The 18,861-nt window shown below is 42.3% G+C and overlaps 1 protein-coding gene across 2 annotated transcripts in view; it reads right to left on the minus strand.

The window, feature by feature from the left end:
* Positions 1 to 423: 423 nt before the first annotated feature.
* MAMLD1 (mastermind like domain containing 1) overlaps positions 424 to 18,861 on the minus strand; it is a 261,272-nt gene continuing 242,834 nt past the window's right edge. For both annotated transcript variants that reach the window (XM_073641219.1, XM_073641220.1), the window contains 3 exons: positions 16,092 to 16,229; positions 5,864 to 5,945; positions 424 to 3,482 (listed from right to left, as the gene is read on the minus strand). In XM_073641219.1, the coding sequence (XP_073497320.1) occupies positions 2,461 to 3,482; positions 5,864 to 5,945; positions 16,092 to 16,229 (1,242 nt within the window). In that variant the 3' untranslated portion in view covers positions 424 to 2,460. The remainder of the gene's footprint in view (positions 3,483 to 5,863; positions 5,946 to 16,091; positions 16,230 to 18,861) is intronic.

Genomic DNA, 18,861 nt, shown 5'->3' on the forward strand with positions numbered 1-18,861 from the left:
GACCTTCTACCAAGTGTTTTTAAGTGTTTCTGCAGCGGAATTGCCACTGCGGAAATGCTTAAAAAAGTCATAGTGGGCGCACAGGCTAAAAAAAATTATTATAATTAATATTGTGCCAAATTAATTTCACGTGAACTATCACATGATCTATCACAGGGGATCATGTGACATGTGATACATCAGGTGTGTGTGTGTGTGGGGGAGGGGCCCGCGCCTTCTAAACTGCCCGGGGCCCTTGCTACTTTTAATCCACCCCTGATGGCTACACAGAGAATTGGGGAGGGTAACAGAAAATACAATGGACACATTTTCGATATATGTGATTTTAGTCATGATGTAACAGTGGCTGAATTCTCTTGCCGCCTCCTAGAATATTTCTTCCCATCTTCTTCTATTAATTGACCTCCGAAAAGGAACTGTTATCATTAAATGCAGAAAGCAATTTATTTCCCTGGCTCTTTATTATGGTATGAAGAAAAAACATCATTGATTCTGTGCTTGATGCAGACATTATATTACAAATGCATTACAGAAATATGGTGCGACTATTAAAATATGATTACACAAAAAGTATGAACATTTATAGGTTTTACAGTACAGTGGATTTTCTTATAAACAGACTCTTAAATATACATCAGACAATATTAGCTGACAGAAAACATCATAGACAAAATTGACAAAATCCATGTCTAGGCTTTTTCGTTGAAACAGTTTTTTCAGTAAAACATAATTGGGAAAAAGCCTTAAACCCGGGAACCAGTCGCCTTTATACTACAAATATTTACAGAGGTGTGCAAACCAACAATGTGTTTTCCTCAATACATTTTACACAGATGGATAATGGGGCAGAATATTTGGTCAATTCATCTATAACCGTAAGTGCATTTGATTATATTTTGGTGGGCAATGTCACCTTCGTGGTTTATTTTTTTTCTCAACATAGGAAGCAAACGGGTCTGTACCAGGGGCGTAGCTATACAGGGTGCGCGAAGGTAGCAGTCACACCTGGGCTCTGGTGCCTACGGGGGCTGAAGGTACTCGGCCACATAAGATGACACCAGTATTATACATGGCACATGATAATTCAGGGGCCTATCAAAAAGTTTGCACTAGGATCCAGAGGCTTCAAGTTAAGGCCCCCATACACATTAGACTAATGTTGACCAACTCGCCAATATCGACAGGTTCGGCCGATGGTCAAATGTGTATGGGGCACCGTCCGACTCATGTTTGGGGTAGATGTTGATCTTAAATGTCTGATTTTAGACTGAAGATCGCATTGTTCTCCTGGAGATAAGCTGACATGCCAGTTGGCGGCTTACTCATAGAGAACACAGGAGGACTTGGCCGAATAAGCGCTCATGTGTATGAGATCGTTGGCTGAGATCGGCCACGTCATCGTTCAGTTGATGCCATCTAATGCGTATGGCCAGCTTTACACCTATGGTTTGAGGATCATCCGGCACCTATGGGTCAGATTTCTTAAGCGCTCATGTGTATGGGATCGGTGGTTGAGCTTGGCGGCATCATTCAGCTGACAGCCATCTAATACATATGGCCAGCTTCACATCTATGGTCTGAGGATCATCTGGCACCTATGGGTCAGATGACTTAGAAAGATATAGGACTATTATAAAAAAATTTTTACAGCCAGTTTGATTTTGTAAAAGTAACTAAAGGTTTGGATATAAAGTGACATACAGATGGGCTTTTTCATTTAAACTCGTGCTCGTTATGTTATGGTAATATTTAAAGGTGCAATTTCTTTTTACCCCTATAATTTAAAAGATAACCCATTTTTCATGTTTGTGGTTCCCTCATGACAAGCCTTACATGGAAGCCACTGAAATAAATGGAGTGGTCGAGCGATCTCAGCGGATGATGACCATATAACCTGGTGTTGAGCTTCAGCTGTTCCCAGTTCGGGGCCTCAATTTATCAGTCATGCGCTAATAGGGCATAGTGGAAGGGTGGCAACCCTGTATGCTCAAATCAGTCAATTCTCCCTAAAAGTTTTAGATTTGATTTTCCTTGATTTTATTTTTGGGCCATATTAATTTTCACTATTATTATAATATGTGGGCATGCATTGCATTCAGTTTGCTTTGTCACCCCCCTACATTTTGTTATGTCAAAAAACATAACAATTTTTCTTTCATACTGTAATACATAGTATTACTGAAACTAATGATTTGCATATTTAAAACAAGGTGTTAAAAATGAAAACTCTATAATGTAACAAAACATTATGCTATAATTTTATGTACAGTCACGCACAGAAGTAGCAATACTTCTATTAATTGTTGGAAAAAAAAACATAATTTAGAAAATATTTAAGTATATACAAGGGTCAGAAAACAATTGCCGATATTAACCGTTGGGTTAACTTCACTATTCAAACAATTGATTGCAAGTCTTTCTAATGAAATGAATTCCGTGTCGGTTTGTTTGCTGGGGGAGCTACACAGGACCGGAGTTTTGATTGTGCTGTCCCAAAATATCATCAAGAATCGTCAAATTGTTTAGCCAGTCTTCGTCATTACTGCTTCCGCCGCCACCTTTCATTAGACAGTCAATAAAGTCGGCTTCATTACAGTTCGCGGACAGGACTGAACTGTTCTGCGCTGCAACAAAATCATACTGATGCATCTCAGCCCCAGTGTTTATCCTATCAAAGGTTTCGGGTGTTTGGACTGAAGTTGGCCCATAAGAAGGTGGACCAAGTTGACCAGGGTTCATTTGGTTAAAGGTGGAAAGACCTTGAGGCATTGCTTTCATAGCATTGAGGGCTGCAATCTGTCCCCGGGACAAGCTGGTCACAATGTTCGGGTTGTTTAGGGACCCTACACCTTGATTTGCCTGGGTCAGGCTAAGTTTTTGCATTTGTCTGATTTGAACCCCAGGAGCTATCTGGTTTGGAGGAACCACTCCCTGATGGGAAAATTGCTGGCTTGTCATATTTGGTCTGACATTTTGTTTGGTGAACAGTGGGTTGTTAGAAAATTGCTGCAAACTGGGATCCATTTGGCTTTGACCTGTTAATCTTGAAACTCCACTCTGAGTCCACATCTGAGAAGGTGGGCTGGCATAGACGTTAGGAATTCTTGATATGTTGGACTGCCGTAAGTGTTGTTGAGCTGCAGAGTGATTTATTAACGAACTGGTGGTATGTCCGCCGGATAATGCCATTCCAGGCCGGACGTTAGGCTGGCTGTGCACGGTTTGGTAGCCAGCAGTCATACTAAGTGCATTCTGATTTTGTCTTAGTGGCATACTGAAATCTGAAGATGCTGGAAATATTCCTTGCTGCTTTCCAGTGTTCATCATAACCATGGACCCACTATTCTGATTCATTGTTGTTGGTGTTATTCCAGCACCCATGTTTGTCTGAATCATCCCTTGTGTTGATGTGATAATTCGATGAGCTTGGGGAGGCGTTGGCATAGGCTGAACACAGTCTGTACGCAGAGACTGCGGGATATCTGCAATACAAAGGCCAAGTTGAAACAGTTAGTAGGATGGATAAAACTTTTCTGATCAACACATCTCAGTTATGTCATAATATCACCATTGTGACATAATTCAAATGTAACAACAGGTAAGGAAATGTTATGTGACCAATGAGAAAGATTAATTAATAGATCAATGCAGCAAGATACCCTCATTAACCCTGGCAGATTAAGGGGTCACTATATTGTGTTGGAGAAATTGGATATTAAAGGCAATCTGTCAGCAGAATTTCACCTCCCAAACTGTTTATTATTCTTATTTATTATTATAGCGCCATTTATTCCATGGCACTTTACATGTGAAAAAAGGGATATACATAGCAAAAACAATTACAATAATCTTGAACAAAGACGTGACCATGACTGGTACAGGAGGAGAGAGGACCCTGCCCGCGAGGGCTCACAATCTACCAGGGATGGGTGAGGATACAGTAGGTGAGGGTAGAGCTGGTTGTGCAGCTTTATGGTGGAGCGAGGGTTACTGCAGGTTGTAGGCTTGTCGGAAGAGGTGGGTCTTCAGGCTCTTTTTGAAGGTTTCCACTCTAGGCGAGAGTCTGATGTGTTGGGGTACAGAGTTCCAGAGTAGGGGGGATGCACGGGAGAAATCTTGTATACGATTGTGGGAAGAGGAGATAAGAGGGGAGTAGAGCAGGAGATCTTGTGAGGATCGGAGGTTGCGTGCAGGTAAGTACCGGGAGACTAAGTTACAGGTGTATGGAGCAGACAGGTTGTGGATGGCTTTGTATGTCATGGTTAGGGTTTTGAACTGGAATCTCTGGGCAATGGGGAGCCAGTGAACGGAGCGACAGAAGGGAGAGTCTGGGGAATAGCGGGGGACAGGTGGATTAGTCGGGCAGCAGAGTTTAGAGTAGATTGGAGGGGTGCGAGAGTGTTAGAGGGGAGGCCACAGAGCAGGAGGTTGCAGCAGTCGAGGCGGGAGATGATGATGGCGTGCACTAGGGTTATTGCAGATTCTTCAATGAGGAATGTGCGGATGCGGGAGATATTTTTGAGTTGGAGTCGGCAGGAAGTGGAAAGGGCTTGGATATGTGGTTTGAAGGAGAGTTCAGAGTCCAGGGTTACCCCGAGGCAGCGAGCTTGTGGAACTAGGGAGAGTGAACAGCCATTGACTTTGATGGTAGGTCAGTTGGGGAGGTAGAGTGAGATGGTGGAAAGATGATGAATTTAGTTCTATCCATCTGTTTTAGAAATCTGTCAGAGAAGAAGGATGAAATAGTTGACAGACATTGTAGGATTCTGGTTAGTAGAGAGGAGATATCGGGTCCAGAGAGATAGATCTGTGTGTCGTCAGCATAGAGGTGATACTGAAAGCCGTGAGACTCTATGAGATGTCCTAGGCCGAAGGTGTAGATGGAGAAGAGCAGAGGTCCTAGGACTGAACTTTGGGGGACACTGACAGATAGGGGCGAGATGAGGAGGTGATGTGTGAGTGGGAGACACTGAATGTCCTGTCTGTTTATGTGCACATGTAGCTCTTGTAAAGGCAAGTCCATCCATTTAACTAGCTAGTCCATTCCTTCATTACCGAGAAATCATTGTTTGAGCTTTTATACAAAATTAAGCTTAAGTGCTATCGGTGTGTGGAAGCTTTTCCCAAGAATCTGATCTCCCTAGCTCTATTTCCCGCCAGACTTGGATTGGCCCACAGGAGAACAGGAGAATCCTCTGGTGGGCCCCTGTTCAAGAGTGGGCAACCACCCTTTCATATGAGAGAGAGATGAAGTTCGGGACGGGTACCAGAACCCGAACTTTCAGTGGTCTGCTACTACTGGTGGGCCCTTGACACCCCAGTCTGACATTGTTTCCCGCCCAGCACCACCTTCTGCTTGACTTGCATCTCCTTTCTTATGTGACTTCATGCAAAGGAGCTGTCAGATAAGCAGGAGAAGGTGGCATGGGGCGAGGAATAGAGCCTTAGAAACAAGAAACTTGGAAAGTGTTTCTATACTCTGAAACCGTTTCAGTCTCATTTGCATATTTAGTCAAACAACTGTTTCTCAGTAACGGATGAGCGGACTGTCCATGTAAAGCTATTGCTGCACTTGTCTTTGCAAGAGCTGCATGCGCATATAAATTGTTTTGGGGATGGGGGGGGTGAAATCCTGCTGACAGGTTCCCTTCAATTCACAATACTGCCCAGGTAACTTTGTATTCCTTGAATCCCTAAGTGCATCTAAGTGTTTGCCTCAAAAGTATAATCAATAGAACATGTTCGTGAAAAACGGACATCTGAATAAGGCCTTAAAAAGATTATCCAGCATTTTAAAACTCATGATCTGTTTTGTGGGGGTCTACAGTGATATTGTGAGGATATATTTTGGTTTCTTACTTACTTTGAAATTGGTTCATTTGTTGAGCTACAAATGCACTGCGCTGTTCAGACGTCATGCTCATCATATTTGGTCGGGGTTTTACCTGAAATATAAAAATATATAATGTAACATTGCACACCATGATCCTGCTGATCGATTCTCGTCCTTCTAACTTCAGTAGCAGAAAGGAAGGGTTCGTTAATTGCAAAGAGATTTTCCATTTTCCTCATCCTCAATGTTGAGCTTTAGGCTACTACATAATATTTATTTTCATTTCAATTGTCACAGAAAGAAAAATTGTTCTATTGTTCTATGTTATGAATGGCAGCTCACTGCTGGATTGTGACCTCTCCCTGGCATATATCACACAGTACCACCCTGGACACAGTCCACACTTCTCTGATGTCATCCATGACCATGACTAGGGCTGTGTAGATGTGCCCAGCTGTAAATAATAATACATATAATGTTGTGTAACACTGTAGAATAATAAGGGTCACAGTAATCTATTTATTTAAGGAGTTGTCCATTCCAAATCGATAAGTCTGCCGTCACTCTTTGTGACTGCCGACTTATAAATCCCCCTGTGCACGCACTGTGCACTGCAAGTAGTCGCCAGTTTCAGACCCGGGACCAGAGGGTGTGTATGAGTTATACATACTCCCGGCCAGAGCCCGACTATTGGGTGCAACCTTGCTCCAAACACTTGTATAGAGCGAGGCCATGCACCGTCTAGTGACTCGGCTGAGCAGTGGGATTGGCCCACTAGAGGGCGTGGCCTCGCTCAATACAGGTGTATGGAGCGAGGCCGAGTCCACTGGATGGGCTCTGGCTCGGAGTATGTATAACACATACATACCCTCCGGTCCTGGCTCAAAAAACGGCAAATCCTCGCATCACCTAGTGCCTGCGCTGGGGGGGATTTATAGGTCTGCAGTTACACAGAGTGAACAACCCCTTTAAAGCACTACTTTTTTGTTTTTCTTTATTTCACCACCAGATAGGCATCAGTAATGTATGTTACTTATGTGTAGCAAAATACTTACCGGTTGCTGTTCCCAGTGCCGCTCTGGTCCTCTTCTGCACCATGTGACCAGAGTGGTGACCTACCGGATCACTGCGGTGTTTGCTGGACAGACTGGTGACTCCTTAAAGTGACTATGAGACTCCAAACAAGGCTCCCATGTACTTACGTTTTAGGTAAGTTCACATGAGCGTATAAAAATTTGGTCAGAGTTTAATCCAGACAAGTTTGATGATTTTTTTCTCACTTGTCATCTTATTGCAGTCCATATACAATCCATTTTTCTTTACAGCAGCTATTAATCATTTATGTGCATTTCTGATGCATTTTCACTGCGTTTTTTCTGCGTGGAAAGGCATCAAAAACGCTAGGTAATTCGTCTGCCAGCTAATGCAATGACAATCCTGATGTGCTGTGCACATGATGTGGATTTTTCCGCTCAGGATTGCCATTGCGTTTAAATATGCAGCATGTCCATTCTATGTAGCGTTTCTGCAGCGTTTCCCGCCCATTGACTTTAATTGAACCGCAGCAAACCCGCATGTATAAATAGAATTGCGGATTTGCTGCAGTTGTTTGCTGCGTAATTGACTAGTCAAAAGGTCAAATATGCTGCAAATACGCACATAGAGTGGAACCTGTGTCGGCTGGCGAAGACTACTTCTGACAGCTGATAACAGCGATAGCGGCTTGGCTGAAGGGAGCGGTAGTCCCCTCAGCCGAGCAGGCGGCTGTGCAAAAAAAAAAAAAAAAGTAAAAAAATAAAAGAACACCTATGTTCACCTGTCCAGTGTACCCCGCCGTCCTAGCGATATCCCCCGGCGTACTGATCACCCGGCAGCCGGCGGGACACTGACGGGAGCGTACATCACTGCTGCCGGGACTAAGGTCATGCGAGTTCACAGCTGGAGATCAGCTGAGAGCTCCGGGACCTCACTTTACGGCACTTTACGTACCATTGATGCTGAGGTCACCGGGGATGATCAGCTGATCTTCAGCTGATGAACCCAAGTGACCTCACTCCTGCAGAAGAGCAATGTACACTGACAGAATTGATTACACCCCGTCAGTGTACAGTTCTGTCTTCTACAGCAGTCACATTAGTGATTGATGTGGCGGCTGTAGAAGTGACCCGGATCGCTGTGGGACAATTTGGATTACGTCGTGACAGCAGACAGGTGAGGGATATGGTAGTTTTTTCTTGTTTGTTTTTTATAGAAGATCGAGGGCTTCGGGGATTGGCAGTAAAATTAAAAAATATTAAAACCGTGTGTCATTTTATTTCAATAAAATACTTAATTCTGGCCGTGTCTTTTATTGAAAAAGCGTCATAAACCTTTACTACGGGGTTAGTAATGGGGGCGTCTTATAGACGCCTCTGCATTACTAACCTGGGCTTTATGTCAGCTGCCAATACAAGGCTGACATGAACCCCAACCCCATATGAACCCCAACCCCATTACCCCACTCGCCACCGCAACATGTCAGGGGAAAAAGCGGAGGCTAAGCGCTAGATTAAGGCGCATTTTATGGATGCGCCATTTCTGGGACTGCTGAGGGGTGATGTTATTAGCCACGGAGGGGGCTAGTATCCATGGCCCCTTCCCTGACTATTAATATCAGCCCGCAGCTGTCTATTTAGCCTTTGCTGGTTCGATTTTATAGGAGGACCCTACGTCAATTTTTTTATGGGGTCCCCCTGTAATCTAGCCAGTAAAGGCTAAGCAAACAGCTGTGAGCTGTTATTAATAGCCAGGGAAAATTTTTGGCTAATGGTCCCTTCCCCGGCTACTAATATCAGCCCCTCCAGTGGGCTTTCCCTCTGCTGGTTATGAAAATTACGCGGGAGCCCATGCCATTTTTATTTTAAATTTTAGGCTCTGTGCCCACGATTCAGACTTATCAGCGCTTCGGACGCAAATTTTTGCTGCGTCCAAAACGCTGCGTTCTATTGAACGCAGGTAAATCCGCATGTGTCCACTGAACCATTTGGATTTACCGCATTCAATACATTCTAGTGGTCAAATTTGACATGCTGCGGTCCTGAAAGACGCGCCGCATGTCAGTGTCCATCAGTGATCTGCAGCCTCAGATGCATGCATAGTGGACATAGGATTTCAAGAAATCCCATCTTCTACAGTTGTGGCCAAAAGTATTGCCACCCCTGCAATTCTGTCAGATAATACTCAGTTTCTTCCTGAAAATGATTGCAATCACAAATTCTTTGGTATTATTATCTTCATTTAATTTGTCTTCAATGAAAAAAACACAAAAATAATTGTCCTAAAGCCAAATTGGATATAATTCCACACCAAACCTAAAAAAGGGGGTGGACAAAAGTATTGGCACTGTTTGAAAAATCATGTGATGCTTCTCTAATTCGTGTAATTAACAGCACCTGTAACTTACCTGTGGCACCTAACAGGTGTTGGCAATAACTAAATCACACTTGCAGCCAGTTAACATGGATTAAAGTTGACTCAACCTCTGTCCTGTGTCCTTGTGTGTACCACATTGAGCATGGAGAAAAGAAAGAAGACCAAAGAACTGTCTGAGGACTTGAGAAACCAAATTGTGAGGAAGCATGAGCAATCTCAAGGCTACAAGTCCATCTCCAAAGAACTGAATGTTCCTGTGTCTTCCGTGCACAATGTCATCAAGAAGTTTAAAGCTCATGGCACTGTGGCTAACCTCCCTAGATGTGGACGGAAAAGAAAAATTGACGAGAGATTTCAACGCAAGATTGTGCGGATGGTGGATAAAGAACCTCGACTAACATCCAAACAAGTTCAAGCTGCCCTGCAGTTCGAGGGTACAACAGTGTCAACCCGTGCTATCCGTCGGCGTCTGAATGAAAAGGGACTGTATGGTAGGATACCCATGAAGACCCCACTTCTTACCCTGAGACATAAAAAAGCCAGGCTGGAGTTTGCCAAAACTTACCTGAGAAAGCCTAAAACGTTTTGGAAGAATGTTCTCTGGTCAGATGAGACAAAAGTAGAGCTTTTTGGGAAAAAGCATCAAAATAGAATGTACAGGAAAAAAAAAGAGGCATTCAAAGAAAAGAACACGGTCCCTACAGTCAAACATGGCGGAGGTTCCCTGATGTTTTGGGGTTGCTTTGCTGCCTCTGGCACTGGACTGCTTGACCATGTGCATGGCATTATGAAGTCTGAAGACTACCGACAAATTTTGCAGCATAATGTAGGGCCCAGTGTGAGAAAGCTGGGTCTCCCTCAGAGGTCATGGGTCTTCCAGCAGGACAATGACCCAAAACACACTTCCAAAAGCACTATAAAATGGTTTGAGAGAAAGCACTGGAGACTTCTAAGGTGGCCAGCAATGAGTCCAGACCTGAATCCCATAGAACACCTGTGGAGAGATCTCAAAATGGCAGTTTGGAGAAGGCACCCTTCAAATATCAGGGACCTGGAGCAGTTTGCCAAAGAAGAATGGTCTACAATTCCAGCAGAGCATTGTAAGAAACTCATTGATGGTTACCGGAAGCGGTTGTTCGCAGTTATTTTGGCTAAAGGTTGTGCAACCAAGTATTAGGCTGAGGGTGCCAATACTTTTGTCTGGCCCATTTTGGGAGTTTTGTGTGAAATGATCAATGATTTGATTTTAGCTTCATTCTCTTTTGTGTTTTTTCCTTGCAAGCAAATTAAATGAAGATAATAAGACCAAAGAATTTGTGATTGCAATCATTTTCAGGAAGAAACTAAGTATTATCTGACAGAATTGCAGGGGTGCCAATACTTTTGGCCACCACTGTATGCTATAACATCTGGACGCTGAGAATTTGATGCTGCATAAACACGCAGCTTCAAATCTGCAGTGGCTCCTGATCGTGGCCACGTACCCAAACTCACCCGCAGCATGTCAGTTTCTGTAGCGGACACGCTAGTCTCTGCTGAAAAATTTGACTGACTGAAGTGTCATTATATGAGGTGGATTCACATATACTGACAAAAGTGCGGCATTAGAACACAGCGTTTTGGACGCATGAAAAAAATATGCTGCGTCCAAAGCGCTGCTGGTTGCTGATTGGAGAGACGTAGTGGCTAATGAAACATCTGTGAGCTGCTATTAATAGCCAGGGAACATGTCTGCTGAATGGCACCTTCCTAGGCTAAAAATAGCAGCTCTCAGCTGCCACAGAAATGACTTGAATGGAAATGCTAATGAGATTGGGTGTATGGGATTAGCTTACACCTAGCTCTTTTGTTTGGTGATGTCAAGGTGTCAATCAGACTCTTTCATTCCCAAACCTAATTAAAGTAAAGAGTTAAATAAACACACAGATACAGAGCAAAAACTGTATTTGAAATACAACAGACACATTCTTGAATCATTTAAATTAACCAATACAGTCATATGAAAAAGTTTGGGCACCCCTATTAATCTTAAGCTTAATGTTTTATAAAAATTGGTGTTTTTGCAACAGCTATTTCAGTTTGATATATGTAATAACTGTTGGACACAGTAATGTTTCTGCCTTGAAATGAGGTTTATTGTACTAACAGAAAATGTGCAATCTGCATTCAAACAAAATTTGACAGGTGCATAAGTATGGGCACCCTTATCATTTTCTTGTTTTAAATACTCCTACCTACTTTTTACTGACTTACTAAAGCACTTTTTTTGGTTTTGTAACCTCATGGAGCTTTGAACTTTATAGCCAGGTGTATGCAATCATGAGAAAAGCTACTTAAAGTGGCCACTTGCAAGTTGTTCTCCTGTTTGAATCTCCTCTGAAGAGTGGCATCATGTGCTCCTCAAAACAACTGTCAAATGATCTGAAAACAAAGATTATTCAACATAGTTGTTCAGGGGAAGCATACAAAAAGCTGTCTCAGAGATTTAACCTGTCAGTTTCCACTGTGAGGAACATAGTAAGGAAATGGAAGAACACAGGGACAGTTCTTGTTAAGGCCAGAAGTGGCAGGCCAAGAAAAACATCAAAAAGGCAGAGAAGAAGAATGGTGAGATCAGTCAAGGACAATCCTCAGACCACCTCCAGAGAGCTGCAGCATCAACTTGCTGCAGATGGTGTCACTGTGCATCGGTCAACTATACAAGGCACTTTGCACAAGGAGAAGCTGTATGGGAGAGTGATGCGAAAGAAGCCGTTTCTGCAAGCACGCCACAAACAGAGTCGGCTGAGGTATGCAAAAGCACATTTGGAGAAGCCAATTTCTTTTTGGAAGAAGGTCCTGTGGACTGATGAAATCAAGATTGAGTTATTTGGTCATACAAAAAGGCGTTATGCATGGTGGCAAAAAAACACAGCATTCCAAGAAAAACACTTGCTACCCACAGTAAAATTTGGTAGAGGTTCCATCATGCTTTGGGGCTGTGTGGTCAATGCTGGCACTGGGAATCTTGTTAAAGTTGAGGGACGCATGGATTCCACTCAGTATCAGCAGATTCTTGACAATAGTGTTCAAGAATCAGTGATAAATATGAAGTTACAAAGTGGATGGATCTTTCAGCAAGACAATGATCCAAAACACCGCTCCAAATCTACTCAGGCATTCATGCAGAGGAACAACTACAATGTTCTGGAATGACCATCCCAGTCCCCAGACTTGAATATAATTGAACATCTGTGGGATCATTTGAAGAGGGCTGTCCATGCTCGGCGACCATCAAACTTAACTGAACTGGAATTGTTTTGTAAAGAGGAATGGTCAAAAATACCTTCATCCAGGATCCAGGAACTCATTAAAAGCTACAGGAAGCGACTAGAGGCAAAAGGAGGATCTACTAAATATTAATGTCACTTTTCTGGTGAGGTGCCCATACTTATGCACCTGTCAAATTTTGTTTGAATGCAGATTGCACATTTTCTGTTAGTACAATGAACCTCATTTCAAGGCAGAAACATTACTGTATCCAACAGTTATTACTTATATCAAACTGAAATAGCTGTTGCAAAAACACCAATTTTTATAAAACATTAAGCTTAAGATTAATAGGGGTGCCCAAACTTTTTCATATGACTGTATACTCACCCCAGTTCTGAAGGAAAGCCAAGGGTTAAAGCAGTGTCACACGTTTCTTTTTTCAAATAACTTTATTTAGCTCCAAAAGCATTCATTGATGTACAAAAATGCATTAAAAAACGCAAAAAAATGCGTCAAAATCGCGGCAAAACGCACGTTTTTTTCTGAAGCGTTTTTTCTGCCAAGAGACCCAGAACGCTGCAGAATTTTCTGCAATCAAATCCTGAACGTGTGCACATAGCCTTACAGGGCCATTTAGAGTTGCAATGTATATGTAATATTTGGATGCCATACTGTGGGTCCATATTGCATCCGATTTTATTTTAGGCAACCATATACTTGAATAGGTGACTCTCAGCCGATTTACAAAAGAATCTAGTGCATGCTGAGATTTTTTTCTCCCAGATTTGGTCAGTGAAAAAAAATTGTTCATCTGGACTTGCTACATTGAATAATATTAGTCTGAGTGCCATCTGTCTTTTCCCCAGGCAGCACTCGGACCGAAAATACGGTTGTGTGAACGAGCCCTAAAAGCGATAGTAACTGTTAGCAGTGACTTCTGACCAGTCAGAGCTGTGGTCCAAAGATGCCGGAGAGGGACTGGAAGAGCACCAGAAACAGTAGAATACAGACACCAGTAAGTATTTTACTGCACACAGGGAACATATATTACCTTTACCACTCCTGTGGCAAAATAAAAAAAAAAAAATCCAAAGTGGTACTTTAAAAAGAACCTATCATATTGAAAATGGTCTCTGATCTGCAGGAGGATGTTATAGAGCAGGAGGAGCTGAGCAGATTCATAGATGGACCTGGAAAAGGTTCAATAAAACTTGTATTTTATTCATTGAAATCCCTGGTGTCTGCATGCATGAGTCCAGTGGGTGGTGCTATTCAGTGATTGACAGTCTTCTCTGTATGACTCTGAATGTAGATACAGCTGTCAATCACTAGTAGGACCGCCCACTGGACTTATATACATACAGACATCAGGGAATCTACTGAATCGTTTTGAATAACCTATATATCCTTCTGCTCAGCTTCTCCTCCTCTATACCGTGCTGTCCACAGATCAGACTGCATCTGACAGGTTCGCTTTAAATATCTATTACATAAAATAATTTTCATACTCAAAATAAATTACTGTACATAATTAACATAACGTACATAAATAACATTCCCAGACACCAGCGAGAAGCAATTTCCAACTGAGGAGATCTTGGACAGTTTTCTTATTCACAATATTAAAAAAAAAATCACTGAACTCTCAGTTGGCGTGACACATCTATCCAGGCACTGCCTCATGATTCCTTTTAAAAACTGACCCCCAGGAATCAGCCTGGTGGGAGGAACATGTCTACTGAGCATAGCACTTGAACAAAACCAAAAAAATGAGCCAGATCCTTTGTTGGTATAAGTGCAATGCATAGGTGTGTATTCACCCTGTGGCCAATTAACAAGTGAAACCTAAGATAAAACAAAATGAGCAAATACTCTGTAATAAGTAAGTGAATAGTAATAATATATGTAGATAACATAGGGCACTTAGTTAACACAATTTTGATCAAAAAAGAGTAAAAGCCATCCCACCGCGACAAGGTGACCCAATACGGACGGTACCTAACTCTTGTAGTTCACCTCACTATGTGCCAGCAGGTGTCCAAATAAATAAGGGCAGAGCAGGACCTGGGTCCTGACCTGTCTGGAGTTAGGTACCGTCCCGATTGGGTACACCTTGTCGTGGTAGGATGACTTTTACGTGTTTCTGATGAAAACAATGTTAACTAAGCATCCTATGTTATTTATATGCACTATTAATTACTTATTACAGGGTATTTGCGCATTTTGTTTTTTATCTTAGGTTCTGACCATGGCACTTACTGAAGAGGAGTAATCATACCTCTGATGGGTCCTTACCACCTCAGTAAGAGTCAACCATAGCTTCTTCCACAGAAGGCGATATTGGCAGCAAACAACAGATATATTGCATGTGAATCCAGAGGTGAGATGTACTCGTCTATTCTTTATACATCTTGAATGCCTTTCAGTTGTTTCCCCGCAGAAGGTCACTGTAGCCTTGTGTGGTCACCATGGGGTGACATCTGTGGTACAGCAGTCGCTATGAGAAGGTCATTTGTTAACTCTTGTGTCTCCACAATGTATATCTATCATTAGTATAAGGACCCGATGTATTCCTCCTGCTGTGTATAACCAGAGGGGGAGTTCATTATATTATATACTATCACCAGATATAAAGAAACTGACAGCCATCAACACCGCAAAGCACGGCTCCACTATGCTATTGTAACTTCCTAATAATATCCCCCGTAGTTTGGGACCTGCTCCCTTTACAACTGGAATTGACTAAAAGTGAAGCAAAAGGGAGTGCAGAATTAGCAGTAGCAAATCCAGACCCTAATTTCCTCTGAGCCCAGTTTTATGGATGGCACCACAAAAATAAGCCCTAATACAGCCTTATCTGCAAAAAAATAAAGTTATGGGTCTTGGAAAAATAGGAGGAAAAAACAAAAGCAAAAAGACAATAATGTTTCCTATTGAGAAGGAGTTAAAGGGAATCCGTCACTAGATTTTTGCCACCTTATCTGAGAGCAGCAGAGACAGAGACCCCGATTCCAGCGATGTGTCACTTACTGGGCTGCTTGCTGTAGTTTTGATACAATCACTGATTTATCAGCAGTTGATTATCATTAGAGGACTAGTCAACCTGCCTTTATGTAGTCCTCCGTATTCATTATGTCTGTGAAACCCCACTACCACCATTGATTAGCAGCTTTCTGCCTATGCACAGTGTACACAGAATGTTGCCTATCAGTGGTGTGGGTGGGGTTACAATGAGCTCAGCATTCAGAGAACTGCTAGATCTGTATCAGAGAAAACAGGGATTTTGTCAGACCAGGAGCACACAGCCCAGTAAGTGATACATCCCTGGAATCAGGGTCTCTGCCCCTACATCATGCTGCTCTCAGATGGTGTAGTAAAAACCTGCTGACAGATTTCTTTGAATATCTGCATGATCTATAAAACAAAGCTTTATTCTTCTTTCATCAGATGATTCGCACTGTTGTAGCGGTTCTTATTATTTTAGTAGTAAGATACAACCTGCGCACAGGCCTTAGGCTGCAAGTTACATTTCCAAAAACATTATATTAAACAAGTTCAATCCAGGTGAGAAATAAAGAAATGATTTTTTACAAACCTGCTGCCGCCTCATTATTTGCTCCTTCAAGATTGCGTTGCGTATGTAGCCATTAGCCGTGAGAGGAGTAGGCCCTGGGCCTGCACTTGGTATGGAGCCTGGTTCCTGCATTCTGGGAACAATTCCAACATTCGGATCCTGCCAAAAAAATAGAGAAGCAAAAGAAAAAAAAATAGAAACAATAAATCAGATGAGAATGATTACTAAACTGGAATTTCACCATATTTTGCAGCATTCATATCATTTAAGGTCCTTTCAAGCAAATTTCTCACAGATTTCCTCATTTTGTTACGAAGAACAATGTATTAATGCATTTCTCAGAATATGATGAGAATATTTTTGGCTACGTATAAAAGCATCACAGTATTAAAGGCGTCGCTCATTGCTTAAAGGGACCGATCACCCAGGTGGGTACAAGTCGGCATTGTAAAGCTGAACTAGTGCCTGCGGGCTGCTGCCCCCCAGAGGGGACCTGGGAAATGTCTATGTACTGAGCCGTGACTGAAGCCACGCCGGCTGTCCCTCTATGACTAAAGGCTGCCCGAAGAATAAAGTTCACTTCCTCCTGGCAGCGGGGCTTTCAGTGTGGTGTCCAGGCAGCCTTAGAACACTATTAACCTGCAGATTAACCCCTTATCTGGAGGTTAATGGCATTTGAGGACATGACAGGTCATCTTTAATACACTCTGAGGTCTCTCCAGACCCCAAAGTTTAGTAAATGAGGGCTTGTAAGGTTTTAAAAATAATAAAATATTATACTTTACGTGCCTCTCACCTGTCCTACCACCACAGCTCCCGCACGCCGGTCCTCCACTCTCCCCCTTTGACTCCTAGGTTTCCTGCACATCCTCACTTACTAGTTTGCCTGTACGCCATAGATGTGAATGACATGGGAGCAGCTTAGTCAGTGCTGTAAGCCTAGTAGGAGTCAGCGCTGGAAGACTAGAGGGGGAGAGCGGAGGACCGGACGGGAGCTATGGACAGGTGAGTCTAATATTTTATTTTTTTAACCCCTTCCCAGCCCTACAAAGAGCCAGCCGCCATCCATTGCTGGATTCGAGTGTATTGGAATCAGCAACAAAAAAAAAGTATTCTGGCACAACCATTTTTATTCTGATTTGTAGTAAATTTGTTTTTCTTTGAACCGATAAAATCATCTCTTCATTGAGGGGTTTTTATTGGATACAAATGTGCACTCACCCAGACCCCCCCTACATATTATATTGATGTGTATCCTAAAGCGAATCTGTCACCAGGTTTTCGCTACCTCATCTGAGAGCAGAATAATGTGGGAAAAGAGACCCTGATTCCAGCGATGTATCATTTAGTTTACTGGGTGCAGCAGTTGTGACACAATAAGAGTTTTTAGATGTAGCAGAGCTCAGAAAGCTAACCCCACCCAAACCAGGTTCTCTGTGTACATTGTATAGTGACAGTGAGCTGCTTACAGGAGGAGGCATGGTCGGACCAGGGCTCACACGAGCATCAGTCCAGGCAGTGATAATGTCCTGGTGATAAAATATTCATTGTAAATAAAACAGCACACAACTTGATATGTGATACATCGCTGAATTCTGTGCCTCTGCCCCTACCTTATACTGTCCTCAGATTACATAGCAAAAACCTGCCTACAGACTCACATAAGAAGCAGTGTTGAACTTGGCCATTTACCACGTGGCAGAACCACGTTTTTTATGATTAATAGCGCGTGTCTGCTCTGCAGTTACTGGCTGGGCAATTCATACAGCAGAAATATATACTGAATGGCTAATAACTGCAATGCAAAAAAACGCAGCAACTTTCACCAGACTTCCTGAAATCAGAGCCTAACATGAAAAAGCCCAGAAACCCACAAGGAACTGCCCTCTGGTTAATATTAGTGTGGATTCATAGGGACGCCTAGAAAAAGTATTTAGCCGTCAGAAGGAATTTCTTTATTCCAGAGTTTTTGGCAGCATCCCTTTAAATCTCACTTTTTCCCAGTGTATGCTGTGATTAGGTGATTTGTTAGCAAAACAATGATTTCCCATATGTATAAATCTCGGCTTAGCATCTTTTGTTTCAACTTCAGTGTTATCAACAGACGAACTCGTAAAAAAAAACAGGCGGTATGTGCTGTAACAACCGGGCTGCTGCAGAAAACAGGAAGCAGTGCAAGCCGGTGGAGACGCAAAGGAAGTCTGTGCCGCACTGTCACATGCAGAGAGCAGTTTTACATTTGGTATTTGTGAATTTGCAGTAATAATTCGTAATCCCATATAGATATAGAGATTATTGGAACTTTTTTTTTTATATATATAATATGTTGGTGCTATAGAAATAAAAATGATCATCATTATCATACAGACATTCCCCTATAGGAGTTAAATTGTAGGTGAAAGTTAGCTGGGTCCTTTGGGTAAATATTAGTTCTCATTAGCAATAAAATTGTACAGTGCATCCTGTAAACGCTAATACTGCCGAATATGATATACAAATTAAATCATATGTCATTGAAATGGGCTGACATCTAGTGGTCAGCACTGGTAGTACTCCAATTCATTGTACACGTTTTAACAGAATTTCATGTATCAGTGATTCAACTTCACACACAAAAATTTTCATACAGATCACTAAATATATAAAAGTGAACGTTTGGCACTATATGGTAGCATTAGATGCAGTGTGATATTTTTATTTGGTTAGTACTTGCACTCCATATTTTTGTGTCCAGAAGTGAAATATGAGTTAGAAAACGATTTGCCCATTTTCCTCAGAGACTTCGATCTAG

This window comes from Phyllobates terribilis, unplaced genomic scaffold (assembly GCF_046119375.1).
Source record: "Phyllobates terribilis strain yellow unplaced genomic scaffold, ASM4611937v1 Scaffold_7__3_contigs__length_470593459, whole genome shotgun sequence".
Classification (NCBI taxonomy): domain Eukaryota; kingdom Metazoa; phylum Chordata; class Amphibia; order Anura; family Dendrobatidae; genus Phyllobates; species Phyllobates terribilis.